The 19763-nt window shown below is 42.6% G+C and overlaps 1 protein-coding gene across 2 annotated transcripts; it reads right to left on the minus strand.

Annotated features, from left to right (window-relative positions):
* Positions 1 to 762: 762 nt before the first annotated feature.
* LOC131559380 (acyl-CoA (8-3)-desaturase-like) lies at positions 763 to 11839 on the minus strand. Of its 2 annotated transcripts, none has more exons than XM_058807705.1 (12): positions 11615 to 11839; positions 8913 to 9023; positions 8336 to 8533; positions 7263 to 7364; positions 6971 to 7099; positions 5780 to 5837; positions 5348 to 5424; positions 4803 to 4900; positions 4400 to 4496; positions 3653 to 3732; positions 3420 to 3545; positions 763 to 3101 (listed from the first exon to the last, which is right to left on the minus strand). In XM_058807705.1, exons 1-12 carry the CDS (start codon positions 11831 to 11833, stop codon positions 3050 to 3052), a joined length of 1347 nt encoding a protein of 448 aa, XP_058663688.1. In that variant the 5' UTR covers positions 11834 to 11839; the 3' UTR covers positions 763 to 3049. The 2 variants fall into 2 exon arrangements, with proteins under 2 accessions (XP_058663688.1, XP_058663689.1); XM_058807706.1 differs by lacking the exon at positions 11615 to 11839 and adding an exon at positions 9710 to 9856.
* Positions 11840 to 19763: the final 7924 nt, after the last annotated feature.

The following is a 19763-nucleotide window of genomic DNA, read 5'->3' on the forward strand; positions in this document are numbered from 1 at the left end:
CACGCCCCACCCTCGGGTGGGAGATAAGAGGAAAATTGCTCAGACAGAGGCAGCTCTGTACTTGCAGGGGAGCACAGCTCAGCACTTTGGGCTGAGGAGTAATAGCAGAACACACCTTCTGTGGGCAGCACCTGAGGAAAAGGCATTTTAGGTGGCAAGCTGGAATAAAGTCACCTGGGTTTTTTTGGAGTTCAGTGTAAATACAACTTCTGTTTCTGGCTGTCTCTTTCTTTATGGACACACAAACTGTAATTTCCTTCAAATTAGGCTACAAGTTGCCCTCCAAACAATCATTGAAGACTTTTTAGGCAATAAAACTGAAGGAGTTTTTTTGCAGGGGTGACTGGTAAGAGGAATCAGTGCCTAAGTGAATAATTTTACACACAGAAAAAGAGGTGCTGGACTGGGATGCTGCCACACAAAGTGGGAGTTGTGGGAGTTGTTCTCTCCATTTCTAAATCCTCTTCATCAGGTTCCACCCAAAGCATCTTATCCAATTGCACCCCTAAATCTGGGGCCTGGGGGAAGAACAAAAAGATACAAAAGAACTTTTTCTCTACCTGGATAAGGGAAACCACTTCCAGCAGCATCTCAGCACAAACTCCAGCAGCCAGGAGGATTCTGCAAAGCATCTCCCTAATTTCCTTGTCTCTTCCAGGTATTTCAGATGGCAAATATTGTCTTTCAGGGAATATTAAAATTCTCACCTGACCCCTTGGACTTTGTAAAGCATGTTAGAATTTAACCAAGGTAAACCAGCTCTACTGTGAATAACCTTTATTAAAAAGATAAAGAAATTATTATCAACACAGAGCAGCCTGTTGAGACAAATAGAGACAGAAATGTTTTAATTAAAACCAGATTTGAAAAAGAATCAATAATAATGACATTCAAATAAGCAGAATTCTAATCAAACAGTACAAATGATCAGTTTAATTTATGAGACTGACACTACAAAGAACCCTTTTGATTCAGCTTTGTATTGATTTCACGGGATCAGCACAGCTTTCAAGTCTCACTGGTAAAAAAAAAGGAGGAATCTTTAATATTTATATTACCTTCAGCAGGACAGAAATTTTAAAATGTCTTTATGTAGTACCATGAAATCCCTGCATTCATCTTAAGACAGTATCATCCCTTAAATAATTATGTAATATTTTTGCTTTTGCAAATAATTATGGATATCACTATAATAACCAGCCCTGGATTTGGGAACACTGAATTGCTCTAGGGATCAGTTATCAGGGATTTCCAAACTACATTTTAACCACTTTTTAACAATTACTTTTTTAAACAGGACCCCTTTCAAAGGCACCTGTCAACCATTCTTATGATACATCCAGAACAGTGTTATTGGTACCTGCACCTACACATAAAAATATAAAAAAAACCCAAGAAGAATTGGAGATGTTTTGGAAAAAAAAACAAAGGCAAAAATAAAAACTCCAAACTTCTTCTGCTTTGTTTGTTGGGCTTGATCTTGTTACTCAGAAATTGCAACACAAGAGAGCTGCTTTTATATCTCCCACATCTTCCTCCTGTGGGTGATTTATCCACTGAAAGTTCTGGGTGTGAAGGCAGAGGAGAGGAACCATGTGGCCTTTGAGTTTATGGGCAAATGATCTCTTTATTTGCCACTACAGGTTCTTGCCATGAAAACCTTTCTAGTTTTGGATCAATGAGGTGGGTATAGTACCACAGGGGTTCTGCCAGTCCCATAATGGAATATATTTGCTCTAAGTGCCATTAGGAAATGTCATTGAATAATAATTGCTTTCAAAATCAGCAAGATAAATCAGAGCTCCTTCTAAAACAGGCTTTGACTTCAATCTAAAATTCATGACCAAGAACTCTATTCATAATTCTCTCATAAAACTAATTGTACTAAACCACCAAGAGGTAAACTTTTAGATAAAATGTAATATATATATATATATATATATATATATATATATATATATAAAAGCAGGAGTACCCTAAATACCCTTGAAATCTGGACCTACTCCTCAGTGCTTTGTCTCCTCAGCCTGATTCAAAGCTGGTCTGCACCAGAAATCCAATCTGACAGCACAGTCAGCACTCAGTCAGAACCCAGACATGTATTTATGCCTACAGACACCACTTGCCATGCCAAACTGTGTTCACAATGCCTCTGCAGGTGTCAGCAGCCCCCAGCTGATCTGCCTGCCCCTGCCATCCAGGAACAGAACCTGTTACAACCCTTAAGAGTCACAGCAAGCTGACCAGAAGTGATGGGGACGTGGCCCAGAGGCTATCTTGTTCTTTGTACATTTGTTTGATCTGTTCAAGAAAATTAAAATAAAAAAATCCCCTCTGGCCTAATGTCTCCTGACTTCCTGCACTTTTCCTGCATTTTTTCACTGATCCACTGAGCCAAGAACACAAAGGAGACCTTAATACTGAAAGAGGCTTGTGAGAAAGATGGAGAGTGTATATCAGGACTTTTAAGGACAACAATTCAATTTGAATTGACAGAGAGTGGGTGTAGATTGGATATTAGGAAGACATTCTTTATTGTGAGGCACTGGAGCAGGTTTCCCAGGGAAGCTGTGGATGTCCAGTTCCTGGAACTGTTCAAGGCCAGGGACAGGGCTTGGAGCAACCTGGTCTGGTGGAAGGTGTCCCTGCCCAAGGCAGGGGGTGCAGCAAGATGATCTTTAAGGTCCCTTCCAACCCAAACCATTCCAGGATTCTATGACTTGGAGAAGAATTTCCTTTCAAACCTTTTCCATAAGCAAGGAGCTGGCACTTCCAATAAAGTTAAACTGGTCAAGCTGAATGAAGAGCTACTTCTCCCCAAGTTTAAAAGCACATCTCTGAGTTCAGAGACTGAGAGCAGGAAAAAACAGAGGTTCATGGTGGGGAACAAGGTAAAAATATATCTTGAAGCCACTTTCCCATTTCATTCTTACTGAAATTAACTTTGCCCAGCTCCTGAGTTTCCATGCCTGAGGGATGCACAGGGATGTGTCCTGGCTTTTGGCAGCAGTTGTGTGGTGAAGGGACTCCCTTGGAGAGTTGCCAGTTTCTATCCATGCAGATATGCTTCCAGCCAGTGCTCCCCAGAATCCTTCAGGGAACTGCAGGAGCAGAAGGGAAAAAAGATCACTTAGGAGGAGACAGAGTTCAACTTTGTGGAAGGCCAACTGTAGTTGTAGAAATAAAAGGGAAAGAAATTGATTTTAAATTGCATGAACACCTCATAGCAAAGTCTGACTGCTGGCAATGAGCTGAAAGGATTTAAAGAAGAGAAAAACAAGCTTTGAAACTCTAAAACTTTAGAGAAGTCTAAATAAACTCTAGATTTCATCTCGCCATGGACATTGATTTGAAATGGCTGCCTGGGTGTCTCTTACCTGTCACCACAGAGCAAAATCATCTTGTTCATTGATACTTACTGCAAAATGTCTACAAAGGCTGTCAGCAAAGGCTTGGTTTTGTACTCAATGCCGTGCTTGTCACAGAGGCTCTTCACCAGGGGAGCCACTTTCCAGTAGTTGTGCCGAGGCATGGTGGGGAACAGGCTGCACAACGGCATGAGGGAGAGTTATTGCAAGGCTTGGCTTTCTCCCTCTTCAAAACATCCCCCTGCCCCAGATGATTCCCATTTTTCCCCCCGCATGGTACTCACTGATGCTCGATTTGGAAGTTCAGGTGCCCAGTGAACCAGTCATTGAACACAGACTGGTTCACGTTGCAGGTTGCGTGGAGCTGGGAGGGAAAAAACCCAAAACCCTCAGATGATTTAGATTTTATTTTCCTGCAAGTCCAACAATTGAACCCCAGCAATCACTGCCCACCCTTATCTAGCCTAAAAATCAAGGCAAAGTCAGGGATTACAGCCATCATTGCCCTGAGGAATTCAGCACAGTCTAGACTAGCCAGGCTGAGTTTTTCATCCTTGATAAAACAGGAAACTGCTGCAAACCCACTATGTGGGATGATACTGCTGGAGGCAGGATAGATGTGAGCAAAGCTCTCTTTACATGTTCTTTTTTTATCAGGCAATTTTTTCAGATTTATCTGTAGTAAACTTGCAGCCTGAAGGGTAAAAATCAAGGTATCCCACTTTGCTTCCCTTTGCTTGGCCTAAAAAGGAAATTGACTGTTATACCACCAGTACTTTTCTATAATAGGGAGGGGAAAGGGTTGTGAAAAATATGTCAAGGCCTTTCAGTGAATAAACAGTATTTTTTAAATCTAGATTTCTTGTTTTGCAACTAAAATTTTAAATGGCTTGAATATCACAGAAAGGTTTATTTAATGAATAGAGTTTTATTTAACCTCATTAACAGTAAATCTAAGAGAATAACAACACTGTCTTTGTTCTATAATTTAGACCAGCAGACCCAGTATTCCAGAAGAAAGAGTTTCTCACCTGAGTAGACACCCAGTCTTTGTTCTTGTCATAATCAATGTTCATTGGGATGTGGTTCATCTGGGACACCCAAATAAACCAGCTACTCTCAAGGTACCTGGGCAGATAAATCCAGAAACTCTTGTCATATCTCTAATCCCATCCAAATTTAATACTAAAACACTCGGCTAAGTCTCTTCTTAAGTGAAAAATCACTTTTGGAGTTTAAGAACCACTCAAGTTTTAGATGCAGATGTCCCTGAGCAGCCACCCCCCCCCCCACCCCCCGAAGTTAAACTGTTTCTTCTGGACTGTTTATTTCTGAGAAAATCATTGTTTAAGTTTTCATTTCTTTCTTTTGAAGCTCAATATTGATGACAAATATTAATTGTGGGGCTCCAGAGCCCCATGTGCTCTGAGTTACCTGGACAGCCAGTAGTATATCATGAAGGTTTTAAATCCCATTAAAGGAACATACATGAGGCAAACTCGGATGTTGAAAGTCACAACCAATATCAGGTCCTGTAAAAAAAAAACCAAACAAAAAACCCCCAAACAAATCAGGATGAAAATCAGCGTTTGTTGATCAAATGCCTCCATTCCATCCTCTCCCTTTTTCTTGAACTGCAGCTTAAAAAATGTTCTGATATGCAAATTTCTGATTTGTCAGGAGTATGCTCCATTCTGCATAACGTGGGTGTGTCCCTGAAATATTCCTACTTAACCATCAATAACTGCAGACAACAGCCCTGCCATCACACTCTGGGTCTGGGAATTTCCTGGTAATTTTTATTTATCTGCTAAAAGGCTAAAAAGCCTCTTCTAAACTATTTTCTCTTGCTGCAGCAAGCCTAGAATCAGCCTTCTCTATCCTTCTTCTCTCTTACCCCCCAGCCACCTGACCAATAGGAGGTGAAGGTGGATACAGTGACATTTTTGGAGTTTTCCAGACAGGGAAGCAGTGCTTACCAACCACTTTTTCCTCTTGATTGCAAAGTAGATTGTCGACAGCTGGAAGAAGGGTATGATGGCGAGTGGGGCCAGCACTGAAGGACAGAACAGAAAAAGAGAGATATTTGTAATTTCACTGCATCATAAAAATAATTCTTCTTTCCAGTAGAAGAAAAATTGCTTTCACTCATATTAACCTCCATGCACCCACATAATCTCTTCCTCTTTTCTTCTCATCACTTCTCCATTTCTTCCTCATCCCTGTATCTGTTTGATACATCCCCATCTACATCTTATAACCCAAACAGACACTTAAGGGGTAATTCCTCCTCATGGGACCTTCTTTAATGTGAAGGAATCTTCCTGGAGCTCTCACTTCAATGGGAATATCTTTAAAAACCCTTATTTTGTGGGGAAGGAGATGCACTTGTGGTTTTAGGGGATACTCACAGATGAAATAATTGTGCTGGTAATTGTAAGGCATGAACTTCTTCTTCTGCTTTCCAAGCTGAAAAATGAAAAGATATTGAAATATTCACAAAAAGCACAATTAAGTTTATTTCTTCACCTTGTAATTTTTCACCAATTGCACAAAAAGTTTCTTAATATCACCCCAAACTTTTGTGAATATAATTCTTCAAAAGACAAAATAATAAGGAGCTAAAGCAAACTACTTCCAGAGCTCCAGTCTGCACTGGATCAACACTGGAGCAACAAACAAACTGGATAAACAAAAGCCCTGAAATCCACTTTGCCTACCCATAGTGTGCCTAACACTGATCCTGCCAAAAAGCAGGAAGACATGAGAACTGATTTCCTACATTTTCACTCCACCAAACCCACTGGAGCACAGCCAGCCTGCTCTGGATGTTCATGCTCCTACATGAGAGCTCTTTCCCAAAATCCCTGACAAAATCCAATGGTCTTCTATCAATAAGCATTTTGTATCTCCCATTGCAGGAATATGTCTGGGACAGCAGAGCTGGAATTTTCCATGTGCCTTGGAGAGTTTCATCAGCAGGTAAAAGAGAGAGGCATTGTTTTAAGAGGCTGGTGTATCTCGCAACGAGGCTGTTTCATCACTAAATGATGAGTAAAAGGAATTACAAGGAAAAGGCAAACGAGCCCTTGCCTATCCTGATGCTGTCAGAAACCATCATGGAAGCAGGGAGGATCTATTCATAGCTTCTCTTTTTATGAAAGCCATAAAGTTCAGGATTAGGAAACCCTTCACTGTGTTTGGTTCGGAGCGCGGCAGCTCCGCCAGCCCTGAAGGATTTGGGTGCCCAACAGCTCCGGCAGCCAGGAGGATCCAGAGGGAACATCTGACTCACTACCACTCTCTAATGCAAGGGGCTGACTCACCCCTGGAGCTGCCTTAAGGTGCTTGCCCTTACTTAAGCACTGATTTTGAGCCTTAGTTTCTCAGGAGCAAGTGCCTCAGCATTGCAATAACACAAGATTTTCAGATCTTGGAAAACTTCATGAATTATCATAAAATCCTAGAATAGTCTGGGTTGGAAGGGACCTTAAAAGCCACTTTGTTTCAAGGCACAATCTGGGTTGTTATTATTCTATATTAGACACATATCAGTACATATCACACTCTAGCTTTCTGTGACTAAATCTGCTTTTGCAGACCTCCATGGAGAGGGTCTTTCCCAGGCTGAAGAGCAGCGGGTGCATGTTGAGGTCGGGGTCCTTGCGGAAGCAGTTGGGCTTGGCATGGTGCTGGTTGTGCAGGTGGTTCCACCAGCTGGCAGGCAGCCCCTGCATGGGGAAAAGGGCAACACCAGGGATTCAAACTGGAGCAACATCAAGGATCCCATCTCTGTTTACTGCAATTCCCTCACAGGAGACCTTGCCTGGATTTAGGGACACTCCCATCCATTGCTTAGTCCTGATCAGCCCCAGAGAACATTCCCACCACTACCTTCAGCATGTTTATCACCACGATCTGCAGGAGATGATTCCACCTGGGCTTCCTGAAGACAGAGCAGTGCCCCAGATCGTGCTGGAACCAGCCCATCTGGATCTGGGAGACAAAAAGATCACTGAGGAAAGAGAACTGCTTCATTGCAATAATTTCCCTTGTGAGTCTCTGTAACTTCATAGTGTGAGCTTCATCCTCCTTCTGATGTGTCAGGAGACACTCATAGGGCTGGGAACTTCCATCCAGGCCACTGTCCACTACAGCTGCTCAATTCCAGATATTAGTTTCATCAGGAATATTACAGGGAAAGCAGCGAAGCATCACTGCAATTAACTTCACTGTCACAGCATGGAATTGTGTTGCTACCATCACAAATAATTAATTTCCAAGTAACCAGCCACAGCAAGTCTGTGGCTTCACTGCATTCCACATTTCCATGGAAATACAAGACTGCTCTTTGAGGGGTATCTGCCTTAGCAGATATTAGGCAATTAAAACAGATTAATTAAATAAATTAGCTCATTTGCACCTGCTCCAGGGGGACCTGAGCAAACTTAAGCATTCAGGGCTAATAAGAAAATCTCGTGTTCCTCCCTCCACCACACCCTTCCATTTCTCCCATCTAAGTGCCACAAATCCCTACACCCACACTGAAATTGATCCTTTGCTTATATGGCTGAATTTACTAATCCAGCAGAAAACTATTCAGGGCTAGAGGGGACTCAAGAACCCAAAAAATACCAGAGCCATCTGTCAGAAGAAACAGAGAGCCAAAAGTGCAGGTGAGAATGAAATATTCCTTCTTTTTGTTGGGGTAAGTGATTAAATCAGCTCATCCCATCTTGTGAAAGAGCCAGTTCCACAAGAACCCCACCATCCTGAGGGAGCAGCCTGTCAGCAAAATGAGATCTGCTGCAGGCAACAAAAATTGTGACGTAGAACGTGCCTGTCATCTTCAGCCAGATAATGGGATCTAAGGAGAGGCAATGCCTGGGATGGGAGCATTCCATTAATCCTCTCCACCTGGAGAAGCCGAGGGTGTCTGCAGCATTGAGCACCCGTCAGCAGTTTACCTGGGCAGTGGTGAAGAACACCATGCCAGCCAGGAAAGGCACCAGGGATACGCCAAAGTACCAGAGCACGAGCCAGGATGCAGCATCCAGCACCAGGAGGTGAAGGAAAATCAGGAAGAAGAAGAAGTAATTGGGCCTCAGAAGTCCCATCTTCTCAATGGTGCAGCGCAGCTCACGAAAATCCTCCAAGAGGGATTTCTGTGGGTAAAGTGAATATTAATGCACTATTTACTTTGAAAATAGAGCAGAGCCAGGAACCCCAAAACAGCCACAGAAGTTTGAGATGTCTGTCAGTAGGGGCTCTGTGCCAAAACAAGCATAAAGTCAACAGACTTTGCTTTGATTCTGAGACACCCCAGCGAGGAGAAAAGAGCAAGATTTGGGGCTCTGGAGCTCGTTCCTTGCTCCCAGGGGTGGATTGAGTGATGCTGGGACAGTCACATTTCCATGCCTGCCTGTCACCACTCACAGCATCAGGCGTGCTCCCTCAGAGGCCATTCCTGTTACCTCACTGTTTTCCTTCTCCTTCCATGCTGAACCCCGAGCCATTCCCACCACGGGAATCTAGGGCACTCACCTTTTTATTGGACTCAAAGCTGGGTTGATCAGGTGCCAGCTCCCCAATCAGCAGAGATTTCAGGTACTTTTTCACCAGGCTCTTGTCGTTGTGGAATGCCACGAAGGCATCCTGAGGGACACAAAGGGAGGGAGTGAGAGAGGGCACGTGACCGAACACCAGAGCTGAGCCTCTCATTCCCCAGGTCTGGATTATAACATAAAATCCTGCTCCCCTTGTCCGTTTTTGTCTTTCCTGTCACTCTTTCCTATTAACTGGAGCTTGGCCCAAGGAAGCTGGAGGAGTTTCAAGCACCCAGATTTCATAAAAGCCCCTGGGCGAGGCTGGTAATAAACATGAAAGGGTTTGATGAAAAACCCTCTGCAGAGGGAAACCTGTTCCTTCATCTGCTTGTTTCAGCACAGTCTGTCCCTAGAAGGCTGCAGCCAGCAGCCCTGCCCTATGGACGGGACCCAGGAGCAGGGAATGAGGTGTGTCTCTGCCATGCTTGGGATGAGGCTTTGAAATCCTGTCTGTGCAACACTAGGCCATACAAAATAGATGCTGAAGCCTCATATTCAGCAGCACAAACTGGGTGTCTCTTACAGTTCCCTCCCAATTTCCAGAACAGGTTGATGTTTTGGGGATGTGGGAACACTAATGACACAAAAGTTCCTGTCCAAGAACCATTTCAAATCACAGTTTCAAATCAAATATAAACAATGGAAAAAGGATGAGATTCCAGATAAATCAAAACTCTTCTTTAGCTCGTGTCCTCAGTGGATTTTCCAGAAGAAAGGTAAAGAGGCTGGCCATACCCTTTTTTCTTCCAGAAAGAGCAGATAGAACAAAATCCTCATTTTGAACAGTCTGGTTTTGCTGATTTTGGCTCTGAAAATCAGCAGGGATGAGCACAACCCAAATATTCTGCACAGGTCAGGTCAGGATCAAATCCCTGGAAGAGGACAGCGGACTTCCTTGGAGCCTCTTGGCTGGAGACAGTCTGTCTCTGAGTACTGTAGTCTAGAAAAAGTCAGAACAGGGTGACTTTTTGGACACTTGGGCTTTTCTACAGACATCTAGTGACCCTTTGTCACAGTGACAAATGAACAACTCTGTCCAGACCAAGAGGACTGAGGAAATCTTTCCATCATAATTTTGTGCTCCTCATCCTCCAGGTCCTTATACATTTTTATATCCCTTCATCTTGCCAGGAATTCTGATATAATCCATTAGTATCGATACTGCAGTTTGGAAACAGGAACCAGAATCCTTTCAAGCAGAAACTCCTATCCATGAGATCAGTATCACAGATTCTTATCACTGAAAGCCTTTAAGTCCTGCCTGTTCTTTCTCCTCTCTGGTCTTAGGCCCTGATTAGCATCTTACTAACTTTAAGATTAAGTCTAGAGATTAACTTTAAGAACTATCACCTACAATGCACATAACTCACAACATTTGACATCAGTTAAATGCTCTGCAATGGTCTTCCCTTGTATTTTCAAAATAATCCCCCCAGAGGAAGAAAATTCTCACTATGTATGGACTATTATTAGTTCTAGAGCAGTCAAGAGTTGTTGGAAAAAAAACATCCTGGATCCTGGTTTTAGGTCCTGCACCAGTAATTTTTTGAGACACCTTCCAGTCCTGCTTTTCTATGTGGATTTCTTAGACTATATGGAGAAGCAGCACTTTAAAAGCAAAAAGGATTAGCAAAGTCAAGACAGAAAGTGTTGTTAGGATGCAAAACAAACCCACATTGAACCCACAATTTCGGCTACTTGTTGTTGTCCTGTCTTCAAAGGGATATAGTACAGCTAGAGGTTTGAAAATACCTTTAAGATCAAGTAAAATCAGATTGTAATTATTGCTACAATAAAAGCAAGTAAGATCAAAGGTCATTTTTTAAACCCATTCACTGCGGTTAAAGCCCCTGGGTGTCTACAAATACAATGATGTAAAGTGCAGATCCTTTCAGGAGCTGGGAGAACATAGCTTGGGGACAAATCATTCCATGCATTCTGCATTCCTTGACTCCTGTAAAAGTACAGTGGCAGAAAGTGCAGGAGATAGCACCAGGATCTCAGGGCTGGCCTATGCTCTGAAGGTCAGTGAACTTGGGAGAAACCAAACAAGACTCAAACCTCTCCTTTTGCTTCCTCTGGGATCACCAGGTGTTTTTCTGCCCCAGTTTCAAGCAGGGTACAAGGGATGAAATGGGAAAAGTAACTGATCTGGTCCATTTTGGGCTGGGAATTAGAAGTGCTATCCCATTCCACACGCTGAAACATGAGGAATTAAGACAGGCTAAGCAACTTTCTTCAAGTCAGAAAGTCTTGTCGTGACAAGAATTAAATCTCCCACATCACAAGTTTATACCCATGTTTCCAATGCCCAGATTTCTGCCTATTCAGAAATTCAGCATCTCCTTTCAGCATAGTCTGGGAGATCTGCTTAGAATTTATTATTCCTGCCAAAAAGCACCAAATGATTTTAGATAAATCCTCTAGATCAAAGATTTTTGCAGGAATCCCTGGAAGGTCTGCGTTCAACTATATTTGTAGGACTTTTCCTCATGTCCTGCAGCCCAAGGTCATCATGCTGCTTTCTCAGTCCTCTCTCTGACCAAGCACAGCGATGACCACCACCAGACAGGATTCCCCACCACGTCCTCCTTCCCTGACACTGGAACCACCTTCTTCCACTGCTTTCCCAGCTCTTACCGTGGCATCCTGCCCGGCATAGTGGCTGATAACCCGGCTGCCCCCGGGATGCTTCTTGGAAAACTGGCTGACATCATAAACCTTCCTGTCAACCACCAGCCACTGCTCCCGGCCCTGCCCGCGGCCGTTGCGGATCCCGATCTCTTCCCAGGTGAAAAGCTGTGGAAAGGCTGGAACAGGTCCCGTCTCCTTCTCGCTGGGGCCAGTCTGTGGAGCCATCCGTGCTGGGACTCTCCAGCACCAGCTCCCTGTCCAGGCTGAGGGTGGCCCATGCTGGCCTGCCCGTTATACAGCCCCACTCCAAGCCACTCCCTGTGCTTCCAAGGGCTGGTTGGCTCTCCTCGCCCAAACACACCCATCCCGAGTTCCCTCCTCTTTCAGATGCTTGGACACGCCTGTGAGGAAAAGCCCTGCTCCTTCTTGTCCTTTCTGAGCTGCCTTTGCAAGGTCTGACTGCTCCACTGAACACAAACAGGAATAAAGACAGAAATTTGGGAAGACCACCTGTTACCTCTAAATGGCCTTATCACCACCCAAACCCTTCAGGTTGTTCTTGGTCTTTGAAATTTTCTTGACTCTGGCATGCCAAATTAATGTGCCTTTCTTAGCTAAAAAATTGATTAAAATACCACCAGATCAGAGCAGAGAAAGAATGCATTAAGAAAGCATTCTTTGTTTCCAGTTAATTTGGCTTCTACATTGATAATACTTTGCATACAGTTGGTTTCAGAGTTTCTTTTATGTTCCTGAGGCCATGCAACCACCTAATTGTTCAAGTCATTCATTCATTCATAAGTCTATAACATTAAAATATTTTGTAGTAATAGCAGTAGTAATAAGAGTGATAAAGATAACAACAACAATAATAATAACAATAATAATAGCAGTAACTGTTAACACCAACTTTGGCTATAAATTCAGAAGCCTATGCTTAAAGGCAATGTTGACACAACTAACTTTACTTAAACACTGCTCCTGCAGAAATCAAGCCTAAGCATCTCTGATATTGTGAAGGTCTGCTGCGCAATAAAGACGTAAAGAATTCTCAGCTGTAATAAAATGCATTGACAAGGCGATGCCAAGTTTCCTATGAACTCACGTCAATTTTGCAGAAAAAATTAAGCAATAGAAATTAAATATTGTCCTACTTGAGATCTAGCAGTGTCTTAATCCTGGTTGGGTTTTTTTAAATCCAAAATTCCAAGCCTTGGGTGCTTTTGAGGAAGGTACAAGGAGCAGGCAGACATGGTACAGTCTGGGGTGGTACAGATGGGGTATTTCCATCATACCCCTCTGTAATGCAATACTGTGTTAAATCCTGACTTTTCACCCTTGCCCCAAATGTTCTATTTATGTTTCTGAATTTCTTAGGTCTATAACCCCAGATGTGGCCTGCAGTGATGCTCAGTCCCTGCCTGAAGCCAGGCAGCTGAAGTTCTCAGCTATCTCTCGTGACAATGAGCTTCCCAGACAATTCACACCCTGGGATTCCAAGAAAACTGCTTGTTGTGTGAGCTCCCAGTTCTGAGAAGGACTGAAAACACTCAGGTGAAGTTGCAGACTCCAGGCAGGACAGAGAGATAAAGATAAAGGTAGATAAAAATGCCAAACTACTTTCTTGACCAAGGCACCTTAGCAGAGTCAGGCGTTTTCCCTGTCTCCCAAGCACAGAGTGGGCAGTTTTCTGGCTGACACAGAACTCCATATTATGCAAGTCTAATTCTTCAAATCATGTAGCATCTTGCAAATTAATCAGTCAAGCCCCAAACTGCCATTTAAAACTGTCTGACATGTGGCAATTGGTGAACCACCCAAAGTAAAAGAGAAATGTAACTGCTGCTATTCATTGGACAGTGATAAAAGAATGGGAGGAATAATTTCTATCCTGCTGTCACATTGTATTTTGTAACTCTTTATCTTGCTCTAAATAAAGGCTGAGAGTGTCCACGCTAATGATATGTTCATGATCTATGTACATGTGCAGAGTCTTACCTAAATCAATGTTCAGTACTTGAGGTGGTGGCAATAAAATATGCAACAGTTTGCGCAATTTCGTGCAGATGTGGGGTTTTGTGCACATGTGAAAATATCAAGTTACTCCATAGCTGGCTGAAAGTACAAAAAATCCTTCCCATTGCCCTATATTCAGACTTGAACATGTCTGAAAAGGAGGAGATAAAAATGTGGGGTTTGGTTTCAGTCCTCGAGGAGATGCAGGATAAAGAACCAGGAATGTGTTGGAGTGAACAAATATGGGATGTCTCTGTCTATACCCACAGTCAGCAGCTGTGACTTTCACTGTTAACACTGTGGGTGCCAGCATGCACCAAACTGGTGGAATTAAGTTTGGGAACTCTAAGATGATTGTCCTCTGTATTGACAGTGTGTATAAATATTTATAGTCCAAATTTATTCAGCATCAGATCCCATACAGAGGGGCCTGTAACACCCACTGATATTCTGTTAAATTAAAAAAAATCCCTTCCCAATGTGAAAGCAGAAGCTGCCTCTGTCTATATGATCCGGGTTACCAAACTGATTCCAGAAGCTCAGACAGTGAAAGGCATGGTCCTGCTCACCCAGAACGAGGATTGAGAAACCTGTTGAAGTGAATTTACACCACACTCGGTGTTCTGCAACCGCTGCCTACACACCTGCCAAGAAGCGTGTCCTGCGCTCCCGGGAGCTGGTACACGTGCACAGGGCTGCTCCCGTGACTCAGAGCCTCCTTGCTCAGGCTCCTGACAGTTTCCCAGATTTCCAGAAGGACACTACGTGACTGCTCAGCTGGCAGTTGCTGCCTCAGCCCTTTTATTGTCTGGCACGTAAATGTTTGCAGCTTACACTTAATCCACTGGAGATAAATAAATAAATAAATCCAAAAATAAATCTGGTACTGAAATACCCCAGAACATTTCAAAGTGGTTGATGATCTTAGAGGTTTTTCCAGCAAGAATTAATGATTCTTGTTTCCAAGAAAATCTTCTTTTCCAGAGAGGATCTTTAGGTTCTGAGTAATACTGTCTTACTTTTTTACAGGGTTTTCATGGAGCCTTGCAATTGGGAACACCTCTCAAGTGAGGCTCCCAGGCAAAACTGGGTGTGTAATCTCTACTTTATGAAGTGCAGAGCCTCACCAGAGTTGTTAGATAGAAGATAAACAGTTTTGGGCTGAACAGGTCTCCAGAATTAGGTGTCAACAGTGGGGAAAGCTGGAAAAGTGTGACCTTGGATGAGCATCTACAAGTACACCTGCACTTCCTTCTGGAAGCAGAGCTGAGCCTCTCTGCCCTGTCCTGGCTGCTCTGGAGCCATGGAACAGCATCTTTGATCAAAGCAGAGATGATCTGAAATGTCTCTGCATCAGAAGGAAGGTAATTTATATAACCTAATTTATATAATATAATTTGTATAACATTTTTACCTAAAATAATACCACCTAATTTATATAACATAACTATGCTTTGAAGAGTTTGTCCTCAAGGGACTCTGGAATGGAGCTCACAGGATTGTGGAGGGTTCAGGAATGTTCTGCCCTACAGTGGCTCCAAGGAAATTACCTGCATCCATCCACAGTCAGCACACACATTCCTGTGCACAGAGTCTGTTTTTCTTCCTGGATTTCATGGACTCTCCTTCAAGGCTCCCTCTTCTGTGACTGTGATGTGCCTCATCCTAAACACAGCCAGGAAATAGAAATAATTAAAATTATTTTATCTCCAGAACAAAACTTAATGGGGAATCCATAATTCAAGAAAAAGCTGCATTCAGAAAGATCTTTACAATCTTTTCAAGTGATAAAAAACTTGCACAGTTGGCAAAATTTTGTTTTGGAAAGGAAAAATACTCTAGTAATTTACTGCTTTTGGATAAAAACATAAGGCATCATGTCAGTCAGGAGGAGAAAAGGACCAGGTTTTCCCTTTTTTAGTATATTTGATGTTGATGAAATACCACCCTGGACCTCAGATGGAGCTACTTACCAGCAATACCATGTCCCATTAAATGGAAAGAGAAACCTAAAGCAAAACCAAAGGGTTTTTTTATAGACAGAGTCAAGTTTGTAATGGACACCCTGCCTTGAGGGATTTAATTTGCTCAGATATTAAAATTTTTTATCAATTTTGTTTCATTCCTTAGTCCAGATATCAATTGTAAATTAAACAGGGTTTTTTTCTCTGTGAAAACTATCTTCACACCCTTTGCAAAAGAGGAAAAAAAACACCTGGGAAAGCCACACCTTCCCTCCCAGCTTTTGGTTGCATTTTATGAGTAAACAATAAAACCCTGAGATGCTAATTAGAATGAGGGCTAAAATTAGGCTCTGTAATAAGTCCTGTGAACCTTCTCATCTAAATCTCCCCACAGAACATTAAATTGCATTAAAACACATATTATATCATTTTTTTTGCAACTCCTATGAAATAAACCCTTTGCACCCTTCAGCTTCATGAAAGAATCAGAAGAATGAAGAATCAGAATCCCAGGGGCTCTTTTGTGGCTTTGAGATCTAAATTAAGCTGATTGCTCTATATTGTTACAAAGAGTAAGACATAACATGATCCAAGTCAAAACTGTTAAATGCCCGTAACAAACCCATTTTATTTTCTCACTGTTGTGTATTTGTGGTTGGCTTTTTTTCAGACCAGGCAGCATTTTTGTTGCATTTCCTGTGCCCAGTGCAGAGCACTCACTGCTTACAAACTTGTGAATGCTCTGGCTGCCTGAAACTGGGCATCCACAGAAGAGAAACTCCACAAAAGGTGCCCATGCTCGAAAGTTTAATACTTGGTTTGTGCAACATTAATTACGAACAAGGTGGCCTAAGCCAGGATTAAAACACCCACGGTGGCTCCATGGCCTACACTCAGAGCACCTTCCTCTCTCTGACCTTCCTGTGGGCCTTGGGCCACCTTCCAGCCTCTGCAATAAAAGTGGCACAGCCAATATTTGGCCATAATTCCTTCCCTGGCATTCACCATCTGCCTCTGTCCTTCCTCAGCCATGTATTTTGGGGTGTATTCTTAGGGCAATGTAAATATTTTGCCTCAGAGACGTCCCTCATCCTTAAACTTCTACATCCTACCCTGCCTGCAAGGGCACCACTCATAGTTTTCATATTTTGTTTCTTCTTTTGCAAAATTTAATTTTCCTTTGACACTTTAGCAATTACTAAATTGCTGAAGTTACTACAAGTAGCAACTCCTACTTGTAGTTCCATGACCTTTTCACTGTTCTTTCTATTCCCAATCAGCCTCACAGGTTGTCCCTCATCCCTCAAAAATGCTCTCCTGAGTTTGTTTCTCCCCTCCTTGCTAGGGATCTAAGCCCCATAGTTTTACTTTGGCAGCTTTGGAATATTTGCTGAAGGCAGAAATACCTGTGACTTTCTAGTCTCACATGTTTTTGATCTTCCTCTATGGATGAGGGGAGAAGAGGGAACAAAACAAAGAAAATGTCAAAACCTGAGCTCATTGCAGATCTCCACTCACCTTTTATTTTACTTGGGCAACACCCAGCATTTCTTACCTCACCTTGTTTCTTTTTCCTAACTGACTGGGAGACGATCCTGGAAAGGAATTCAGGCTCACTTGTTAGAACATTGGCACCCCTTCTTGCCAGAAGAAGTTATCATTCTATCTTGGTCTGCAGCTAAATGATGGGTTAGTGCTCATCTGAAAAAGTCTATTATGCAGGAGCTGACCTAATTAGGATAATACTGCCCACAGGCCTGCCCTGATCTCTTCCTGAGTCAAAGCAAAACATTATACAAGGAATTATCACTCATAAAATTGAGTTATTTTTGAATTTTTATATTAGCCTTAGAGGACAATCTAGCACTGCTCCTGCTAATTGGACTAATTAACCTTGGTACTTAGAATTTGCACTTACACTGTATCTTGAACTGGTATTGATACACACTTCAGATCAGGCTGCTGAATATTTCTTTCTTACTGACAGATTGAAGTATGCTCTGCTCTAAAACTTCTAATTTTATGATCAGGTCACTGCCTCTTCTTTTATTGGGCTCAGGGAATGCTGAATTTTATTCTCTCACCAAAAAAATCACCAGACTGGCAAGAGCCTAAATAATGAGCTGCAAAAATCCAAAAGCCAGGCTAGTTCTTGGGAGCAAAGCCAAGGGAGATTACTATGGATCAATCAGACCCTTGGAAATTTTGCCTAAGGGGCACCGTCATAACCAGGATTTCATATAAGCTGTCACAGGTGTATCATTACCTGTTGCTGTTTCAAAACTATTCTTGGTGGAAATTCCTCCCTATTTTCTGAACATTTAATACCAGTCCCTGCAGGAGATGCAAATCCCAGCAAAATGTCTTCCAGTGTAATCCTCTTCCTTTCCCACCCATAAGCAGTCTTGCATTACTGCACTTGTCCTCTACACCTGACCTGTCATGAAATCTCTTTATGTTCCTTGTAAAAGAACCTTGGGAAGCAGCAAATCCTCTTGTTTATGAGAGACTCAGCTGTGTTCATCATCCATCCTGTGGGATCTACAATCAGCTTGATTTCCCCTACTTTTCTAAAGGTGGGGAAAATTCCATAAATAAAACCATTTCCCTCTTCAGGAATTTGGGATAATGGATGCAAACACATTCTCAAGTTGGGCAAGGACTGCAAATCCACACCATTAACAAATCCAAATGGGTGGGTGCTGGCAAGGGGAAAACTACAGCAGCTTTTAGTTGCCCCATCACCCTTAACTGTATGAACATCACCCTGACATTTTTGCAATTCCAGTTGCTCCATTGCTGAAGATGTTCCTCCCTGATTTGGAAAAAGCTACTTATTCCAGGTTGGAGCCACCTCTTTGTCCAATCATATTCCACTTAACTGGACAATCTTCAAAGCCTTATGAACCTCTGACATCTTCAGGAACAATGTCCTCTTCTTCCGGCCATGAGCAAGGACATCTCCCACTATCTCAGGTTCCTCCAAGCACAGTCCAGCCCAGACTTGGACACTTCCAGGGATCCAGGGACAGCCACAGCTTCCCTTGGCAACCTGTACTGGGGCCTCACCACCTGCACAGGGAAGAATTCCTTCCCACTACCCCACCTAAACTTCTTTCAGTTTGAAGCCATTCCCCCTTGTTCTGTCACTCTATGCCCTTGCCAAGTCTCTTTCATGATCTGATCCTTCCCTTCTGATCCTCTGAGATGTCCTCCTCCCCTTCTGGTGTCTGAGTGCCACCCTGTGGCTATTCCACAATGTTCAGGTTCCATTTTTAAGGCCAAAAGGTTTCCACTAGATGGCAAAGTTGGGGCTGGTGTTCTTCCAAGGTCGTGTGATTCAGTGTATTTCCTCAGCCTGGAAAACTCTCTGGAGAACTCTTCTCGAGCCTGGATAACTTCCAGGAAACTCAGCACATTCATACCTGGTTATGTTGAGTCAGGTCCCCTTTCACTCTTACTCTTCAGGATTGTGAATCTGCTCATCTGTGTTATTTTTCCTGGTTATCCAGGCATTCGGTTTATTGTATGGTGAATATTCCCTCTTTATTGTAGCAGGGAAAACACAGGAGAAGCACATTCTGGAGAAAGAGGTTTATGACAGTTCTCTCTCTGTAGTTGTGGACAGCCATTTGTTCCACCTTTTACAGAGTGAAGACTCTTGCACAGATGTATTTTACTCTGATGACAGCACAAATTGGTAAGATAAGGAATTTTATTAATAGACTTTCCTCCATCCACAGTTGTAATATGAGGGAAAGAAATGGAGCAGGAAAAAAACAAGGTAAAACAATAACTAAGGCCCACTTTCTTTATGGTCTTAATCAACAATTATTTGATTGCATGATGTATTGTTATTATATAACAATATATTATTATAACAATAACAATATTATATATATTATACGGGTATGACAGTATTATTATTCCCATTACAATTCTATCCTGTGCTTAACAACACTCTTGGCCTGAGAAGATCTATTTCTTCCATTCTGTCAACACCTCATCCTCCTTTTGGATGTTGATTGGGAAAAAAATTCCTCAACATCAACCCATCCCTCCTGGATTCTAATCCACCAGTCCCTGGGGGACCAGGGTGATGGAGCATCTTCCTCAGTGATGTGGCAGGTGCTACATCCTGGCTTGGCATCTGTAACGTTGGGGCAGTAAACTAA

This window comes from Ammospiza caudacuta, chromosome 6 (genome assembly GCF_027887145.1).
Source record: "Ammospiza caudacuta isolate bAmmCau1 chromosome 6, bAmmCau1.pri, whole genome shotgun sequence".
NCBI lineage: Eukaryota > Metazoa > Chordata > Aves > Passeriformes > Passerellidae > Ammospiza > Ammospiza caudacuta.

Coding starts and splice junctions, on each gene's coding strand:
- LOC131559380 (XM_058807705.1), bottom strand. CDS start 11,833: ATGGCTCCACAGACTGGCCCCAGCGAGAAGGAGACGGGACCTGTTCCA. Junction 7,365..8,335: donor TGTTCTTCACCACTGCCCAG/GTAAACTGCTGA, acceptor TTTGTCTCCCAG/ATCCAGATGGGCTGGTTCCA. Junction 4,901..5,347: donor TCAAGAGGAAAAAGTGGTTG/GTAAGCACTGCT, acceptor TTTTTTTTACAG/GACCTGATATTGGTTGTGAC.